The following is a 14,705-nucleotide window of genomic DNA, read 5'->3' as shown; positions in this document are numbered from 1 at the left end:
TGTGTTTGAGTAAATATTTCCACTGAAGGAGGATACAAGCTGTAACCCAAAGAACAATGAGACAGGAAGCTGGGAAGTCTGCAAGAGGTGATACATGTGGTGAGTTGTGTCCTTTGGGGAGTCTTCTTGACCCGAGACAAACCTTAACCACCAACAAAGGACTGAGTCATTCAGACAAAGTTATTCCAACCAGTAAATGAACATATCTGCACTCAGCACTAGTCTTTATATTCACACCCAGCTTTTTGCCCTGAATACAAGCTGTTTTCCCAGCGAAAAAAGACTGTGAAATACTGCTTGGAGATGGATGAAGCACAGCCGCTGCTAAAACTTTCAACATGTCTCAGATGTTGATTCCATCTCTAATATGAGTGTGGGGCAGCCAAAACTGAGGAACACCTTTACACAGGAACAGAGAAAATATCACCAGATTTAAGACAATGTTGAAACAAAAGCTTCATAAATCCAGAACTGGAACAGAACAGAGATGAGTAAAGATGGCACGGATATAAAGAGACGTAGAAGAAGACGCTGAGAAGTTAAAGAGGAAAGTCATTCTGTTTATCGTGACATAGCCAAGCAATACGCCTTCTACCCAAGCAAACATCGCCACTGCCACCAGAGCAAAGGCTCATCCAACGACAGATCTGTACAGGTTGCCACGTCTTACCTCACCTGTCCTCTGGCAGCTCCGCCGGTCAACAGCCAACGAGAGGACTTCCATGCTATGAACTTACGTACGATACGAGACGTACAATAGTTTGTAAGGTGTAGTTCGCTCAGTCTTTTCAGTCAGTGTTGTTTTGAAGATTTAAGTGAGTATAGTCTGATTACATTGGGTTATAAAAAATACAGAAAAATAGATTTGATCATGGGAAAATGCTAAAAATGTTCACAACTTAAGGCTATTAATGCATACAGCTCATGATTAACACAACATGACAAACAATGTGCTCTCACATCACACTGACATGAAACTAAACAATTATGCACACAGTTTAAACTTAGATATGACCTTTATGCATTACTTACTATGCATTCCATACATTCCTCTGAATGCTAGTGATAGGAGAGATCTTCACTGAATAAACCGAACCTCAGTCTTACTAGAGGAAACATTCGGTGGTAGGCATCCAATACCTTGGTTTCAATAACTACTGGTTTGCCACCAGTGGGGCAAAAACAGGTAAATACAAAATACAGCTCCATTTGCAGTAAAATGTCAGTCTTCACAGAGGATGATTCCCTTCCACATTGGCCTCATTATGAGTTTTCTGGTTATATAACTCTCATGTCAAATGTCAATGAGCTAATGTATTTGACAGATGCTTGAACTTTTTACATGTTTTTGGTTTTTATAAGATTCCCCCAAAAGGTTGTGTTTCCATGAAATCCACTGCTGGCAGTCTTTGACCCCAAGGATTACATCCTGTTGCTAAACCCATGACATTTTTTATACACCAGTCCGAGATGTCTTATAACCTAACTGGAAGAATATCATGAAATAGGCTCTGCTCATTAATGCTCCCAAGAGGTTTAATCCATCAGACAGAGTCTACAGCCATGCAGACAGCATAGGCAGGTTTCCATTAACCCTTAATTGCACAAATTGAAATACAAAAAAATGGAAACAAGTCAATTTCGAAAATACTCCCATTAATGGTAAAAACCTTTTTACACTTGCATGAGGTGGTATTTCAGGCAATGGAAACACTTTTTTTTCCCACTTTTATAGGTCACACGATGCTATGGCTATGCACTTGTCGGTTAGAACTGGCTCCTTCAGGCACGATGAAGCAGGCGCTACAAGAGGTGTTACTGCATCGCATAAACGTGAGTGGATCATCCGGAAGTTTTAAATCCACAATTCCTTTGTGAATTCATGGACTATCACCTTCCAGAAATCCCCCATACATGGCCGCTCCCACATTAAAGGGGCTTGCCTTTCCAGTATCGCTCACATAACACGCCTATGTCGCCTTCGATTGGAAATAATGGCGGCTAGCGCGCTGGCTGAAATAGAAATAATCCTGCTAATGTTTTTCATGCTTCTTCACGCTGGAATGTTATTGCGAAGTTACATAACATCACTTTGCAGAAACGCAAAACGATAAAACACAATTTTGGCAAAGATATTGCTTGAGTTTTGCGCAAATCTGTTATGGAATTACGCTAATGACCGAGTGCTAACGTGACGATGTATAGGAGGTACAGAGTACAGCAGAGGCTGGTGGGAGTGTCATTAGTTTTCCTGGTAATTTCTCATAAACCAAAGTATTGGAAAAAATACATTTGACCTGCTGGTGGCATTGACTGAAAAGCCAAGGAATCACCAAAACCATTTGAATTCATCCTCTGAGGCCATAAACATCCATAACAATTAATTAATGGTTGCTAGTCAGTCTCATTACCGTTAAAACTCTCTGCATTACAAAATTATTAGGTTTTTCTTGGAGAAAAAGATTTTTGCCTCCCAGATATTGATTCTGAACATTTTAGTCAGTATCACTGTCATTTCTGATACTAGTATCAGTATCAGAACAACTCTAGTTTTCTCTATCTTTTCAGTGGATGCATATATTTATTGTGTCAGCATGTACATTCACAAGATGTTGCATCGTTAGTCGTGTTTGTGAAATGATGGCTCTTTATCCTTAAATTTTAATTTTTTTTTTACAAATAATGACAATGAAAAACCTCAAAATATCCAAATTGTAAAACATGTTGGGGCTCTTTGTTTAAAAACATTCAACACAAAAAACATATACTGCAAGTAATAAGCCCTTTTCACAAAGTAACATTGAAGTGTTTCTAGGATACCAACACATATAATCGGAAATACCCACATGGCAAACCCATGTGAATGCAAGAAAAAAAAAAAGATGGGCATGGGGTTTTCAATATAATCTAACAAAGGGTTGGGGATGATACTTGTAAAACTTGAGGTAGTCTGGCCACAACACAACGGACAAATGTATACACACAAGAGGTACTAATGCTAAGCTAACTCTTCATAGCAGGATTTTGTGCAATCGTTCAGATTATAAAAAAATATACCTTAAAAGCCAATGGTATAAAAATCATAACACCACATCAGGATGGCATTAAACATCTGGAAAGTCCCTCTAAAATAACAGTGTCATAAAATCAGTCCCTTCATAATTGACGTGGTGTCAGTAATAGACATAAATATTTGGATCAGAGTCTTGAGATATAAAAACAATGGGAAAAAAAAATAAAATATAGCACACTGTTCCCTAATCATCAGGGATAATTTTGATAGGAATGGCCAGCCTTCCCAGGACAACATGAAGAGAACCGTCTTGATGCTTTTTCTGCTTTGCTGACTTGTGATCTCCTTGTAAAAGACGCAGTAGATCCAAAACGCCAGAATGAGCGTTTGTCTTCTTCTTCTTCTGCTGGGGTTTTTTAGTCACTTTCTTCGCAGTAGTAGCTTTGGTTTTTGGGGACTTTGATTTACTTTTCACTGTTGTAGTGGACTTCTTCTTCGCAGTAGTAACCTTGGCTTTAACAGGAGGCGTCCTTTTTACTGTGATGTTGGATTTCTTTTTTGTAGTAGTCACCTTGGTTTTAGCAGGAGTCACCCTTTTTACTGTTGTGTTTGACTTTTTCTTAGCAGGAGTGACCTTTGTAGGATTTGTGGTTGTGACTGTGATCTTTGCAGAAGTCTTGTTTTTTTTAGAGACCAACTTATACGAGTTGCCGTTGTTTGGCTTTGACGTTTTCTTTGCATCACCGTCCGAAGACTCTCGACCCTCCTGGACCTCCCTTGGAGCTGGTGCATCTGATCTGAAAGACTTGTTACGTCCATTGTTTTTCGAGCTTGAAGAATCTTTTTTATTGGCCTGGTCAAGCTTTGGTTTGTGAGATGGAGGCTCCAGTTGAAATTTTGTAATGGCTTCTTGTTTTGGTTTTGTTTGACTTGGCTGTGAAACACGTTTAGCTGCCCCAGCGGACCTCCTACCTTCAGGCCTTTTTGTGACAGGCTTCCCTGTCGGTTGAGAAGCAGATTTTGACGTAGGTTTACTCAGGTTGGTCTTTAACTTGACTGTTGAGACTTGACTTCTGGATGACCTTGTGACTGTGTTTTTTACTGGTGTGTTGGTGGGTAATGGTTTGAGTTTTCTCTCTCTCTGAGGAGCAGAATTGGATTTATTCACGGGGAGGCCTGGGGTCGGTATGCTTTTGGGCGCTGTGGCTCTCCTGGTTAATGGCGTTTTTGTCGGTATGATTCTGACTGCAGGCCGAGGCGTTGAGTACATTGGGAGTTCAAGGACTGTTACAAGTGAAGGCGGGACTCTCCTTTCTTGTGGCGAACGGGACACATGTCTAGCACGTTTCATCTTGTTTATCTCCTGAGCCAACGCTGTGAAGCCGTCAATCAGTATCTCCAGCCTTCCCTCCAGTCTGTTCAAACGGGTGTCCATGTCCATGTAGCTCTTCTCCAGCTCGCTAATCTTCTTGTTCTTCTCCCCAGCTGACTGCAACGCGAGGAGCTCCTTCAGCTGGGTGTTGAGTTGACTCTGCTGGTCCCCCATGCTGTGAATGCTGTCCTTCATGTCAAGCGTGTTGCTCTCCAGCATGCTTAGTCTCTGGTTGAAGGTGTTCAGGTGCAACCGGAGCAGGTGCTGGAAGCTGGAGTGTCGACTCTCTGGGCTGGGTGTGAAGCGTGGTGAGAGTCTCGGCGCTGCAGGGGAACGAGTAGTGCGATGGTGGGCTGCAGTAGACAATAAAGCCCTAGTAGGGATGAGGGTTGTTTCTATAGGTTCATCATTGTCTCCGCTGCCGTACATCTCTTTCTCCCAGCTGAAATTGAACACCGGTTCAGCTCCACATCCCACAGGTAGGAGGCCGTCTATGTTCTTCTCCAAGAAGAGGTCCCCACAACTGTCTGCAGACGGCTTCTCTTCTCTTAATGTCAAAACAGCAAAGTCAGGTATGATGCAGGCAGAGACGTTCAGATAATAAACGTTTTATAAGTTGTGTCTTTCACCCAAGTCACCTCGCCATCTTTGCCCTCGGAGCGGCAAAGATTGATCAGCCAGACAGGAGTCCTCATAAATGCCACGTCCACATTTATGTCGTAGAGACCCAGAAAATATATTTGGTCTGTGCACGGGCAGAAATCACACGAGCCAACACCTTAAAAATTTTGCTACCAGCAAAGCGCAAAGCTGAAGCAGAAAGCAACCTCTGAGAGGAGTTTTAGAGGTAAAGCAAAGGACAGAAAAAAGCAAAAGATCTAAAGCCAACTAAACTAAAGGTTTCCTCAGGACAAACAGCACTTTTTATTTCACTTTTGGCAAATTTCTTTTCCACGAACAATAAAATCTGAGTGATAACATACTCAGAACCACCAAAGGCCCCTTATCCTATAACAGAGATATATTATTCTCCCGCAGCAGGAATGACCTTACGTTTTGAAAATCAATAAATCCAAGAGAACAATAACCACCAGCAGATCTAAAGGAACAGCACAAAACTTCAGAATGGGTGGCATCAGTTTGCGTCTCCCATCCCTCGACTGACACCACTCAGTCACAACTGCCGGGAAAACAAACAAAAGAGATACGAACCACCAACATGCTTATATCCCTTTCCTGTGAATCAAACCACTGGGTGCGACTGCCCTGCTAACCTTGCTGCCGGCAACCCAAAACACTGAGCCGTGTCCAGACGACCATGAGAGGAAGACAGAGAGGAAAAAGAAAAGGAGAAAGAGAAGGAGAAATGCTTACCTTTCGCAGCGTCTGCCGGTGTATCCGGGCGGGCAGTTGTCACAGGTCGGCTGACCGTCAGACTCCAGATAACAGGTCGGGGAGAATCTACAGGGAACACCATGAAGACGCTCTTATTGGCACTAATCACACTATTTAAAATGATTGAAAAATAGTTTTTTTGTCCACCTGACACTGCAGTTGGTGGATTCCAAAATCTACTAGCCATTCAATAGATAACCATTGATTTTTGGCTGGTGAAAGAAGCAAATCTAGCAGCCACTTGCATATTTTACCATCATTTGGCTGGTGGCGGGTGCTAATTTCCAAACCTAAATGGTGCCTGAACCGATACTTAAAAAAAAAAAAAGTAAGTCACAAAACGACGGTCAAGGACATTAAAAAGCAGCTTTTAATTGCACTTTTTCCAGGTCATTACCTTGTTGTTGTTGTTTTTACTTTCTTTGCCATTTATTGTTTTATTTTTTTACTAATTTTCAGTCAATTTTCTTTCTTTCTTTCTTAACACATTTTTTAGATCATTTTATCTTTTGTTGCTCATTGCCTTCTCCCCATGTTTTTGAAAGAAATTTGCTCAGGTTTTAAAGGGTTAAATATATAAATATAAATATAAATATAAATATAAATATAAATATAAATATAAATATAAATATAAATATAAATATATACAAACACTATTGATGCATTCATATAAAAAAAAACCCAATCCAACTACAATAATTCAACACTAGGTAACAGTTACAGTATTGATTACAGCAAAAAAAAATTTGTTGTAACAAATAATTGTCTCCTTAACTCAGGAGGGCACCCAAATATATCTGTTACTAATGTTACAGCAGCTGAGATTGTAACAACATCTAGGATACTTGGTCCACCTTAAGTGTCCACCTTAAGGGAGAAATGTCAGGTCAGGCTCACTAATTTTCGGTGTGATGGTATTAAGCAAGACACAGGAGCTTGTCTCTTGAGGAGTTTTAGCATATATTCACTGACAAATGGCCCAAACTGCAAACACATTTTGCTTTTACATTTCACTTCCTACTCTCTGCTCTTTAGCATCACTTTCACCGTACCGGTACACACACGTTTGCTCACTCTTTCTTTCGCTCTCTCTGTCAGCCACACACACAGTCTGGCACCAAAATCTGGGTTGTGATTGGATCAGGTCTTTACTGTTAGGTGTGGGGTATTTGAGTGGTTTCAGCTTCTGCATTGCACAGTTTACTTTGCCTAATCCAGCATTAAGCAGAATAATTAACAGTAATCTTCACTGACTGAATAAAACTGACACAAGTTGAAAAGACTCTTAAGACATGAACTCACTGGTTGCTGGAGGAGGTTCCAGGACAGGGGCAGGGCTGGCAGGCCTGTGCACCGCCTGTGACTGGGTTTCCATAGAAGCCAGGCTGACAGCGCTCACACCTTGGCCCGGCGGTGTTGTGGAGACATTGCTTTTGGTCACACACATATAAAGAAGAGGTGAGATCCGTGGAACAGTTGAATATACACTACTGATGGTGTGTTTCCACATGTCGGGATTCGCCAAGAAACCATTAACGCATTCCACTGCACAGATCAAAGCAGCTCCAATGTTGGCAGAGTTTTAAGAGAGAGGAAGAAGAGGAAGAGTGGCATAAAAACCTACCAGACACCTGCCGGTCTCCGAGTCACAGCTGCTGGCATGGCCATTGCAGTCGCACCTCTCGCATGTGCCGAGGTAAAGGCCGGAGCTGGTCCGAGTGTAACCTTCATCACACTCCTGCAGCGACATGGAAAAACACCTCAGGTGAGAGACAAGTGATGACACAGAGGAATACGTCTTTGTTCCACTGCAGCAGGGAGACACACTGCAATTATCAGCGCGGACTGTAATGGAAAGAAGTTTGGTGTGCTATTATTAACAAGCTTAGGCTTGTGATTGCCTTTCTGTTTTCAAACTAAACTAAAATATAGCTGCAAGAAGCTATTCCAGGGTCCAATCCAGCATGGAGCGTCAAAAGTCAGAAGCTGTGAAGGATGAAGACCTTTCACAGTCTCCAACAACTGAATTTAAGATAACTAAAGATACCTAAAAGGCTAAAGGAAACTAAAAGGTTAAGGCCAAAAACAAACTTAATGGCCAAACTTATGACCAGACCAGAATAAACGTGTTTGAAACTGGTGGCATCCCCTATTGAGTGATTTCCAAATACTTTCACACACATGGTTCTACATTATTATGCAACATATCCTGCAGGTTTTGTAACAATCAGACAAACAATTTTTTATTTATCATCCGATTTGTGTATTGCAACGCCCATTTTTTGGGGGGGTAAATGTTGCACCCCTAGTGGTCGATAGTATGAAAGTTCCAGAGTACATTTCTCAGCATTGGTCAATATCTTCAAAATGTAACGATATCAACAACCTTAATGTGACTTTTGGTCAATTTGGTCCATTGACAATCCACAGAAAATGTGGTACAAATTGGACATTTTAGGAGGGGATGGCAAAAATGTCATTTAAAAACACCAAGTTTGGTGTAAATAGGAATAAAGTTGTAGAGCTTCTGACTTCTCAAAGTTTACCTTGAAAATTGGCGCCCCCTCAGGCAAGTGGGGTCACAGTTGTATTGCAGCATTTCCCCACAGTTTCCAGTCATTGGTGAAAATGTATTGTGTCTATGATGAGCCATCTTACAGGATTTGCAATAAGAGTTTTGAGGAAAAAACAAACTAGCACTTCTGTTCGCGCTCAAATCCCTAATTAAACTCACTAATCCAGAGCAAAAAGTTCATTCTTGGCCTTGGCAATAGTAGCTAAAATTCTTAACTCAGACTATATTTACCAGCTGATTTTTGGGCTTTCAACAAAATCTCACACCGTCAAACGGTATTTGCTCAGGTGTCATGGAGTTGGCTCAATTGTGATAATATCACACTTGGTCCTGAGCAGACTCCATCTGCTGATGTAGACCACGAGATCCTGATGAAAGTGCCATAAAAATGTATAAGTGGACCTTTAGTTAAGATTTTTAACTGAACCGCTTCTCTGTAATCCGCACCTGGCAAGAGGGTCCTTTGTATCCTTGAGGGCAGGCGCACTCCTCCACCTCCAGAGCGCGTTCATTACCAGTGGAGTGAGGAACAGCGACGTCCATCTTGATGTCTGAGATACTATTTAACACAAAAAACACACAATCAACATTTATCTTTATGTTTCATTATAAGAAACACTCTTGGATTGATCTTGGGGGATGTGAATGAGCTGTGCAGCGACAGAGGAAGCTCCCGCCATACCTGCTCTCAGCCATGTTGTCTGCGTAGGTGGCCCTGATCATGAAAACAGTAACGTCAGCCAACGCCATCAGCAGGTGCTCACGAGTACACGGCTGTCCATCAGCGCGACGCCATTCAGACTATCAGCCACACAGGTGGAGAATGAAGAAAAGATCAAATTTATTTGTGTGAGGATTCAGATTTAGCCAAACACTCTTTGCCAATGAATAATGAAACACACCTCTCTGAAGGTCACGGTGACAGTTTGTGGGACACGTGGGAGAGGTTTGCTCTTCGAGTAGTGCTCCAGGAAGATGCCGTTTCCCTGGAGAACCACATCTGGCTGACCGTCAATAACCAGCGAGCGCTGAGACGGTTCAAAGCGCACCGTGTAGCGAAGCTCTCCTCCATAGGCGGTAACCTGGCAGAAACATGGTAAAAAAAGGAGCTCATCTCAAAAAAGCCGAATGGTGGAAAGGTATTTCACCCCTATGATAGTGTGGGGGGAAGCCACAAGACACCCATGACCGTGAATTCAAACCAAAGGTTCAAAGGAGGCTCGCCGCGAGGATAAGTGCAGCCTTTTTCACTTGACAACATGTCGAGGCATGACTGAGTGGGACGGAAATGGCAAAGAGATCAATCTTCACTTACACTTGACAGTTTTTTCCTCTCTTATCCCCTCGACTGCTCTCTGCTTTGTTGTTTTTTCTCTCACCTTATCTCCTCTGAAGCTCTCAGGCAGGACCCAGTAGTAGATGTCGTTGGGGACGCTGGAGAACGAGCGGTAGACAACTTCAGAGGAGCCCCTCTGGGAGATGCCTTCAGAGATAGTTTTAGTGTTGGCACTGTTGGAGAGGGAGAAGAGCTGCCCGTTCACCCCTCCTCGCACCTGAGAAACACAAACAATTTGTCAGACTGAGATGTTAACTGAGGTTTACATGCACTTGCACTTCAGCGCAATCACGGTTTTGCACATTGCATCTCAATTTGAGCTGGATTAAAACAATCTTTTTAACTGATTCAAATCAATTTTCAAATTCAAAATCAATCTTTAATATATTCCTTGGAACTTAAACCCTGTTAATCTCGCTGGTATTAGGCCCTTTCGTACCACACCGATGATCAGCTGTTGATCAGTGTCAGGCCGTCGGTGAGCGTCTGTTATTCTAGTTTTTGTGGTGCGTCCTGATTCAGCATTTTAAATAAAAAATGACAGAGCCTAGGGGCAAAATTTTTAAAGACCATGGTATTGATAAGCTCTGAAATGACCAGTTCTTTCATCTGTCCTTTTTGGGTATTCAGCTGCTCCTCAAAATACATGAAGAGCAGAGCAGAAAGCTTGACTCCAGCTGCTAACGACTACCCTCATTACTGTGAGTGCAATATAACGTTTTTATCAATGCACCTGTCCAACAGGGTTAAACATGTTAACATGGAGAAAAGGGACACTTCAATCTGCTCTGCCTGCAGATCCACTGATCCATCATGTTCAGCTTAGTTTGCCACGTCTCCTAAAATTTACCAGTAATAACGTTACCTGCAGGCAGTGAATCACGGCTGCAGCAGAGGGAGGAGGACAGAGGACAGGAGGACTGATACTGACTGGTGTCTGCGATTTTTTCCAAACGTCATTAAGTATTGTGATGTCAGGAATATGATTCACTTTCCTGACATTTTAGATTTGTTTCCAGTGAGATACTATTGAGTTGAAACTGTGATTTTGCTATTATAAAAACTACTGTTGCTGCTCTAGAAACAACATTTAATTATATTTAAAATATTTAATTCTGCCCAACTGGAACTGGATGTCAATACGACTTCAGAAAGCCTCTAACATTGGACACATGTCAAATTTTATTAGAAATGAAAATAATCAATATGACGTTTGCATGAGATGTTTGGGAGAGATTGGATTTTGGTTACTTAACAAAACTTAAACCAGACAAAGACCTGTTTTGCAGTATTGTACTTAAAACTGACATTAAAACTGCATAGGATGTTGTTTTGACATTGAACTTTGGTCACACAAAATCAAAATATAAATTCAACCAAATTTCACAGTCTAATGACATTGGCCGGCAGGGTAATGCTGTTCTGAATTCATTCTTTTTTGAAAATACAATTTACAGCATTAGTTCTCTGAGAATCTCCTCCATATTCTAGAAAATGTGGTATTATAACAGAAATCCTCATCAAATCAACATTGCATCAAATCGGAGATCAAAATTGGAATTTGTGAATCAAAATTGATTGAGAAAATCAGTGGTGATACCCAGTCATAACCTCACCATTTAGCACCTGAAAGTATTTACTGAAGCAACTTCGATGGCAAAATCATTCACCCCTCTGTTTACCATTCACAGAAACCGACCTCATCTCTATTCCAAGTGGAGCTGGAGCACTGTTTGGTGACGCCCATACAGAAACAACGCAGACAGCCTTCAGGGTTGGTCTCTGATAGGTGGAAGAACCCAGCCTTACACTCATCACACAGAGCGCCTGCCACGTTGTTCTGCAACAATCACACACACACACACACACACACAAACAAACAAACGCACATATGTAATCCATCTGCCTGTCAAACTCTTTTCTTTCATTGAAGAAAAGATGAAACAGTAAGACACGTCAGTCTTACAAACCACAAATGAGCAACATATTTCCCAGTAAATGGCTGTAATAAAATCGTAATATTTCACTCAGCAGTTTAACACGCTGTATTTATACCTTGCAGCTGCATGGTCTGCTGCTGGAGCTGAGAGTTCCTCTGTTATCACACTTGGCGCTTTCTGCAGGGAGAGAGCAATGGAAAGAAGATGACATATGGGGTGGAAAGTGCACCTGGGAGTGTTCCAGCTGCTCTGCATACCTGAGCCATGACCGCACTACTACTGCCTACTGTAACATCAGCGATGGTAATCATTACACAGACCTCCCTGTGGTCATATCGCTGGATGGTAAAACAATACTGGTGCGGCTTCTGTCGATTTCATGCCTCGAAATGAGAATTTCAAATATGTCGGTGCAATCGGCTGAACTTTTACTCACGGTTAGGAACACATTTTCCATTAGGCAGAAGAGGGTTGCCCTGGTAACCGGGAGCACACCTGAAATAAAACAAATACAAAAGATATGATGTAACAGTGAGTTATTGCTTATTAATGTTGCCGTATCAAAACCATACTCTCAGGTGGGTTGAGTAATTAACAATCACCATAATCTTGTGATAAAGTCTAAATATGGTATTAATTATTAACCACAGTTATTAGCTATCAAGAGTGATATAATTTCTTAAACTTCCCCTCCAGACACATTTTTTAAGTATGTTAAAATAGTAATTCATGTATTATTAAACATGGTTTTCACTCATTAGAAGTTAAAAAAAAAAGTTTTTAAAAAAAGGGGGCCTGAAGTTGATCTTGTCTTTCTTCCTCTTTGAGAAACTCTGGGTCTGGCCTCTGCCTCGCCAACCACCTCTGCTTGCAATATGTTTTGCTATATCAATGAAGATATCAACGCTATTAAATGAAGGCTAAGGGGACACGCTGCCTGACCTCAGGGGAGCTTTGGGGTAGGACACGTGTGCAAGGGAACAGGAGACAGCCCTAGATACAAAAGGACAGTGTCCAATCAGGTGCTGTTTAGCCTCCTTGGACGCGCTCAGCCTTTTCAATAACTGCAGCACTGCAGTTCTCATCTGTGTCTGTTTTGTCGAAAATATATTCCAACCCAAGGCAGACTGCGGACGCCTCAGTGAAACATATTAATCCTCCACGTGTTCTATGATAGTGCCACAACTATTGAGCTTATTGGCAAGTTCAGACCAGACTTCACTGCACATGTGCTGAACTCCAATGACATCACGTAATATGACGCTGTGACTTCTCTTTTTAGTCTCCTTGGGCCTTTAAGTGATAGCTCAAGATGTTTGAAGTGGGGCTGGATGAGATTCTTATGTAAAGTCAATGTATTACATACAGTAGCTGGTGGCTGGTGCGCTCCCACTTTGTAGAAACAGATGTGGCGTGTTTTGATATCAACCCCACAGGGGTTGATATCAAAACATATTTTTGCAACATTAAAAAAATCAGTATCAATCTACACTGTATTTTGAGTATTTTCATCGCTTTTCCTCGATGTCACACAGCCTTTTCCTTTGACACTACATGGCTCGCCTGTTGCCGGTCAGCTGTTTGGGTCAGACAGTGCTGTTAACGGCTATTGCACTCTCAATTCAGCATCCGCTTACAAGACTGATATTGTATTTTTTAGGTAGGCCTTTTTAAATGTGTCTAAAAAACATTTTGATATCAACCCCTCAATACAGCAGGGTATTGCTGAGCTGTGGGGTTTGTGCCCCGTCTGTTTATGCAAACCAGGAGCCGCCGGGTGCCAGCTGCTGTATGAAATACACTGACTATACAGTATGTCATACCGTACCAATCCAAATATCGCTTTAATTGTACTAGACTGGTGACAGGTGAAAGAGCAGTGTGCATCAAGATGGTTAAAATTAGAGGAAACATTGGAGAGATTCATACATGCTTGAGCCTCAGTCAGACCCAGACTCAGATGAGGAATCTGATGTGCAACAAAATTGGCGACTAGCAGACAGATCAGAATAGTGGGTGAAGTTCGCATCTTTTATTGTATACTGTATGTTGTTTATTGACTGGTAGACAGTGGAAGAAATCATCTCTTCCAAAAACTACACACTATCTTGTTTACTGTTAAAACTTTCATTAGGCGTCTGTGTTTTGAAAAGTCTGCTGCGTGCTGGGGGTTTCAAGTTTCTTTGCTGGTTTTGTGTTGAAGTCTGTTGCACTACCATCGTGAGGTACTTAATCTAGCTTGGCCAGCGCATGTTTAAACCTCAAAATTTTAGGTAAGTGCACAGATATCGCACCCTTCAACAGAGGAATGTGAAAACATCTCTCCAGTGATGAAATGTGCACGGATACAGGTCCGCAGTGCAAAGGGCATGCATTTTCAGGGACATAGACATTGACACATTTTTTTAATGGAGGGGGACTTTAACCATATTACTACTATCTCCAGACTATTTATACTGTAACCCAAATGCACTGTTAATGATATCCGTTTCCTCACTTTTCACAGCGTCTTCCTGTGTAGCCGGGCCTGCAGGCGTCGCAGGTTGGCTGCTGGTCAACGTCCAGGAAGCAGGTGTCAGAAAACCTATAAAGCCAAGCGAAAATGCCCCAGATTAAAATCTACAACAGTGGGTTAATGAATAGCACATTGAATGAATAAACCAGTGAATGAGCTCAGCTTTGGGGAATAAAAACCTGCAGGCTGAGACACTGAATTCCCACTGATACTCTGTGTGTGGGTGGTTTGTGAGTGTGAATGAATCTGCCCTTATCTGTACAGTAGATGTGCGTGTGTGTGGTCCGGGTGAGTGTGTGACCTTACCGGCGTGAGGTCTCGTAGTACGGGCAGGGGCACGGCTTGCAGTCATCGGGGCGACCTCTGCTCGGGTCACCAAAGTATCCTGAGCGACACTTGTCACACTGAGGGCCCTCTGTGTTGTGCTGGCAGCTCTGTGGCAACGAGAACACGCTGGTCATTCTCCCAAACAGATGCCCCTCAAAATAGGAAGTGTGACATTTTGGGAAATACACTTATTCGCTGTCTTGCTGAGGGCGAGGGCTGCGCGATCATAGGA

General features: G+C 42.1%; 2 protein-coding genes across 4 annotated transcripts in view; both read right to left on the bottom strand.

The window, feature by feature from the left end:
* hspg2 (heparan sulfate proteoglycan 2) overlaps window positions 1–14,705 on the bottom strand; it is a 157,964-nt gene that overhangs the window by 56,591 nt on the left and 86,668 nt on the right. For all 3 annotated transcript variants that reach the window (XM_088081829.1, XM_088081831.1, XM_088081830.1), the window contains 12 exons: window positions 14,453–14,580; window positions 14,129–14,215; window positions 12,068–12,126; window positions 11,747–11,808; window positions 11,391–11,531; window positions 9,735–9,908; window positions 9,258–9,437; window positions 9,038–9,156; window positions 8,803–8,914; window positions 7,405–7,518; window positions 7,083–7,210; window positions 5,760–5,846 (listed from right to left, as the gene is read on the bottom strand). In XM_088081829.1, coding sequence (XP_087937955.1) covers window positions 5,760–5,846; window positions 7,083–7,210; window positions 7,405–7,518; window positions 8,803–8,914; window positions 9,038–9,156; window positions 9,258–9,437; window positions 9,735–9,908; window positions 11,391–11,531; window positions 11,747–11,808; window positions 12,068–12,126; window positions 14,129–14,215; window positions 14,453–14,580 — 1,391 coding nt within the window. The remainder of the gene's footprint in view (window positions 1–5,759; window positions 5,847–7,082; window positions 7,211–7,404; window positions 7,519–8,802; window positions 8,915–9,037; window positions 9,157–9,257; window positions 9,438–9,734; window positions 9,909–11,390; window positions 11,532–11,746; window positions 11,809–12,067; window positions 12,127–14,128; window positions 14,216–14,452; window positions 14,581–14,705) is intronic.
* Window positions 4–5,031, bottom strand: LOC148188667 (uncharacterized). Its single transcript, XM_088081463.1, has 2 exons — window positions 5,024–5,031; window positions 4–4,932 (listed from the first exon to the last, which is right to left on the bottom strand). Exons 1-2 carry the CDS (start codon window positions 5,029–5,031, stop codon window positions 3,258–3,260), a joined length of 1,683 nt encoding a protein of 560 aa, XP_087937589.1. The 3' UTR covers window positions 4–3,257.

Source organism: Plectropomus leopardus, chromosome 9, assembly GCF_026936395.1.
Source record: "Plectropomus leopardus strain MGB_pleo_1.0 chromosome 9, ASM2693639v1, whole genome shotgun sequence".
Classification (NCBI taxonomy): domain Eukaryota; kingdom Metazoa; phylum Chordata; class Actinopteri; order Perciformes; family Serranidae; genus Plectropomus; species Plectropomus leopardus.
This window is presented reverse-complemented; position numbering and strand designations above follow the sequence as displayed.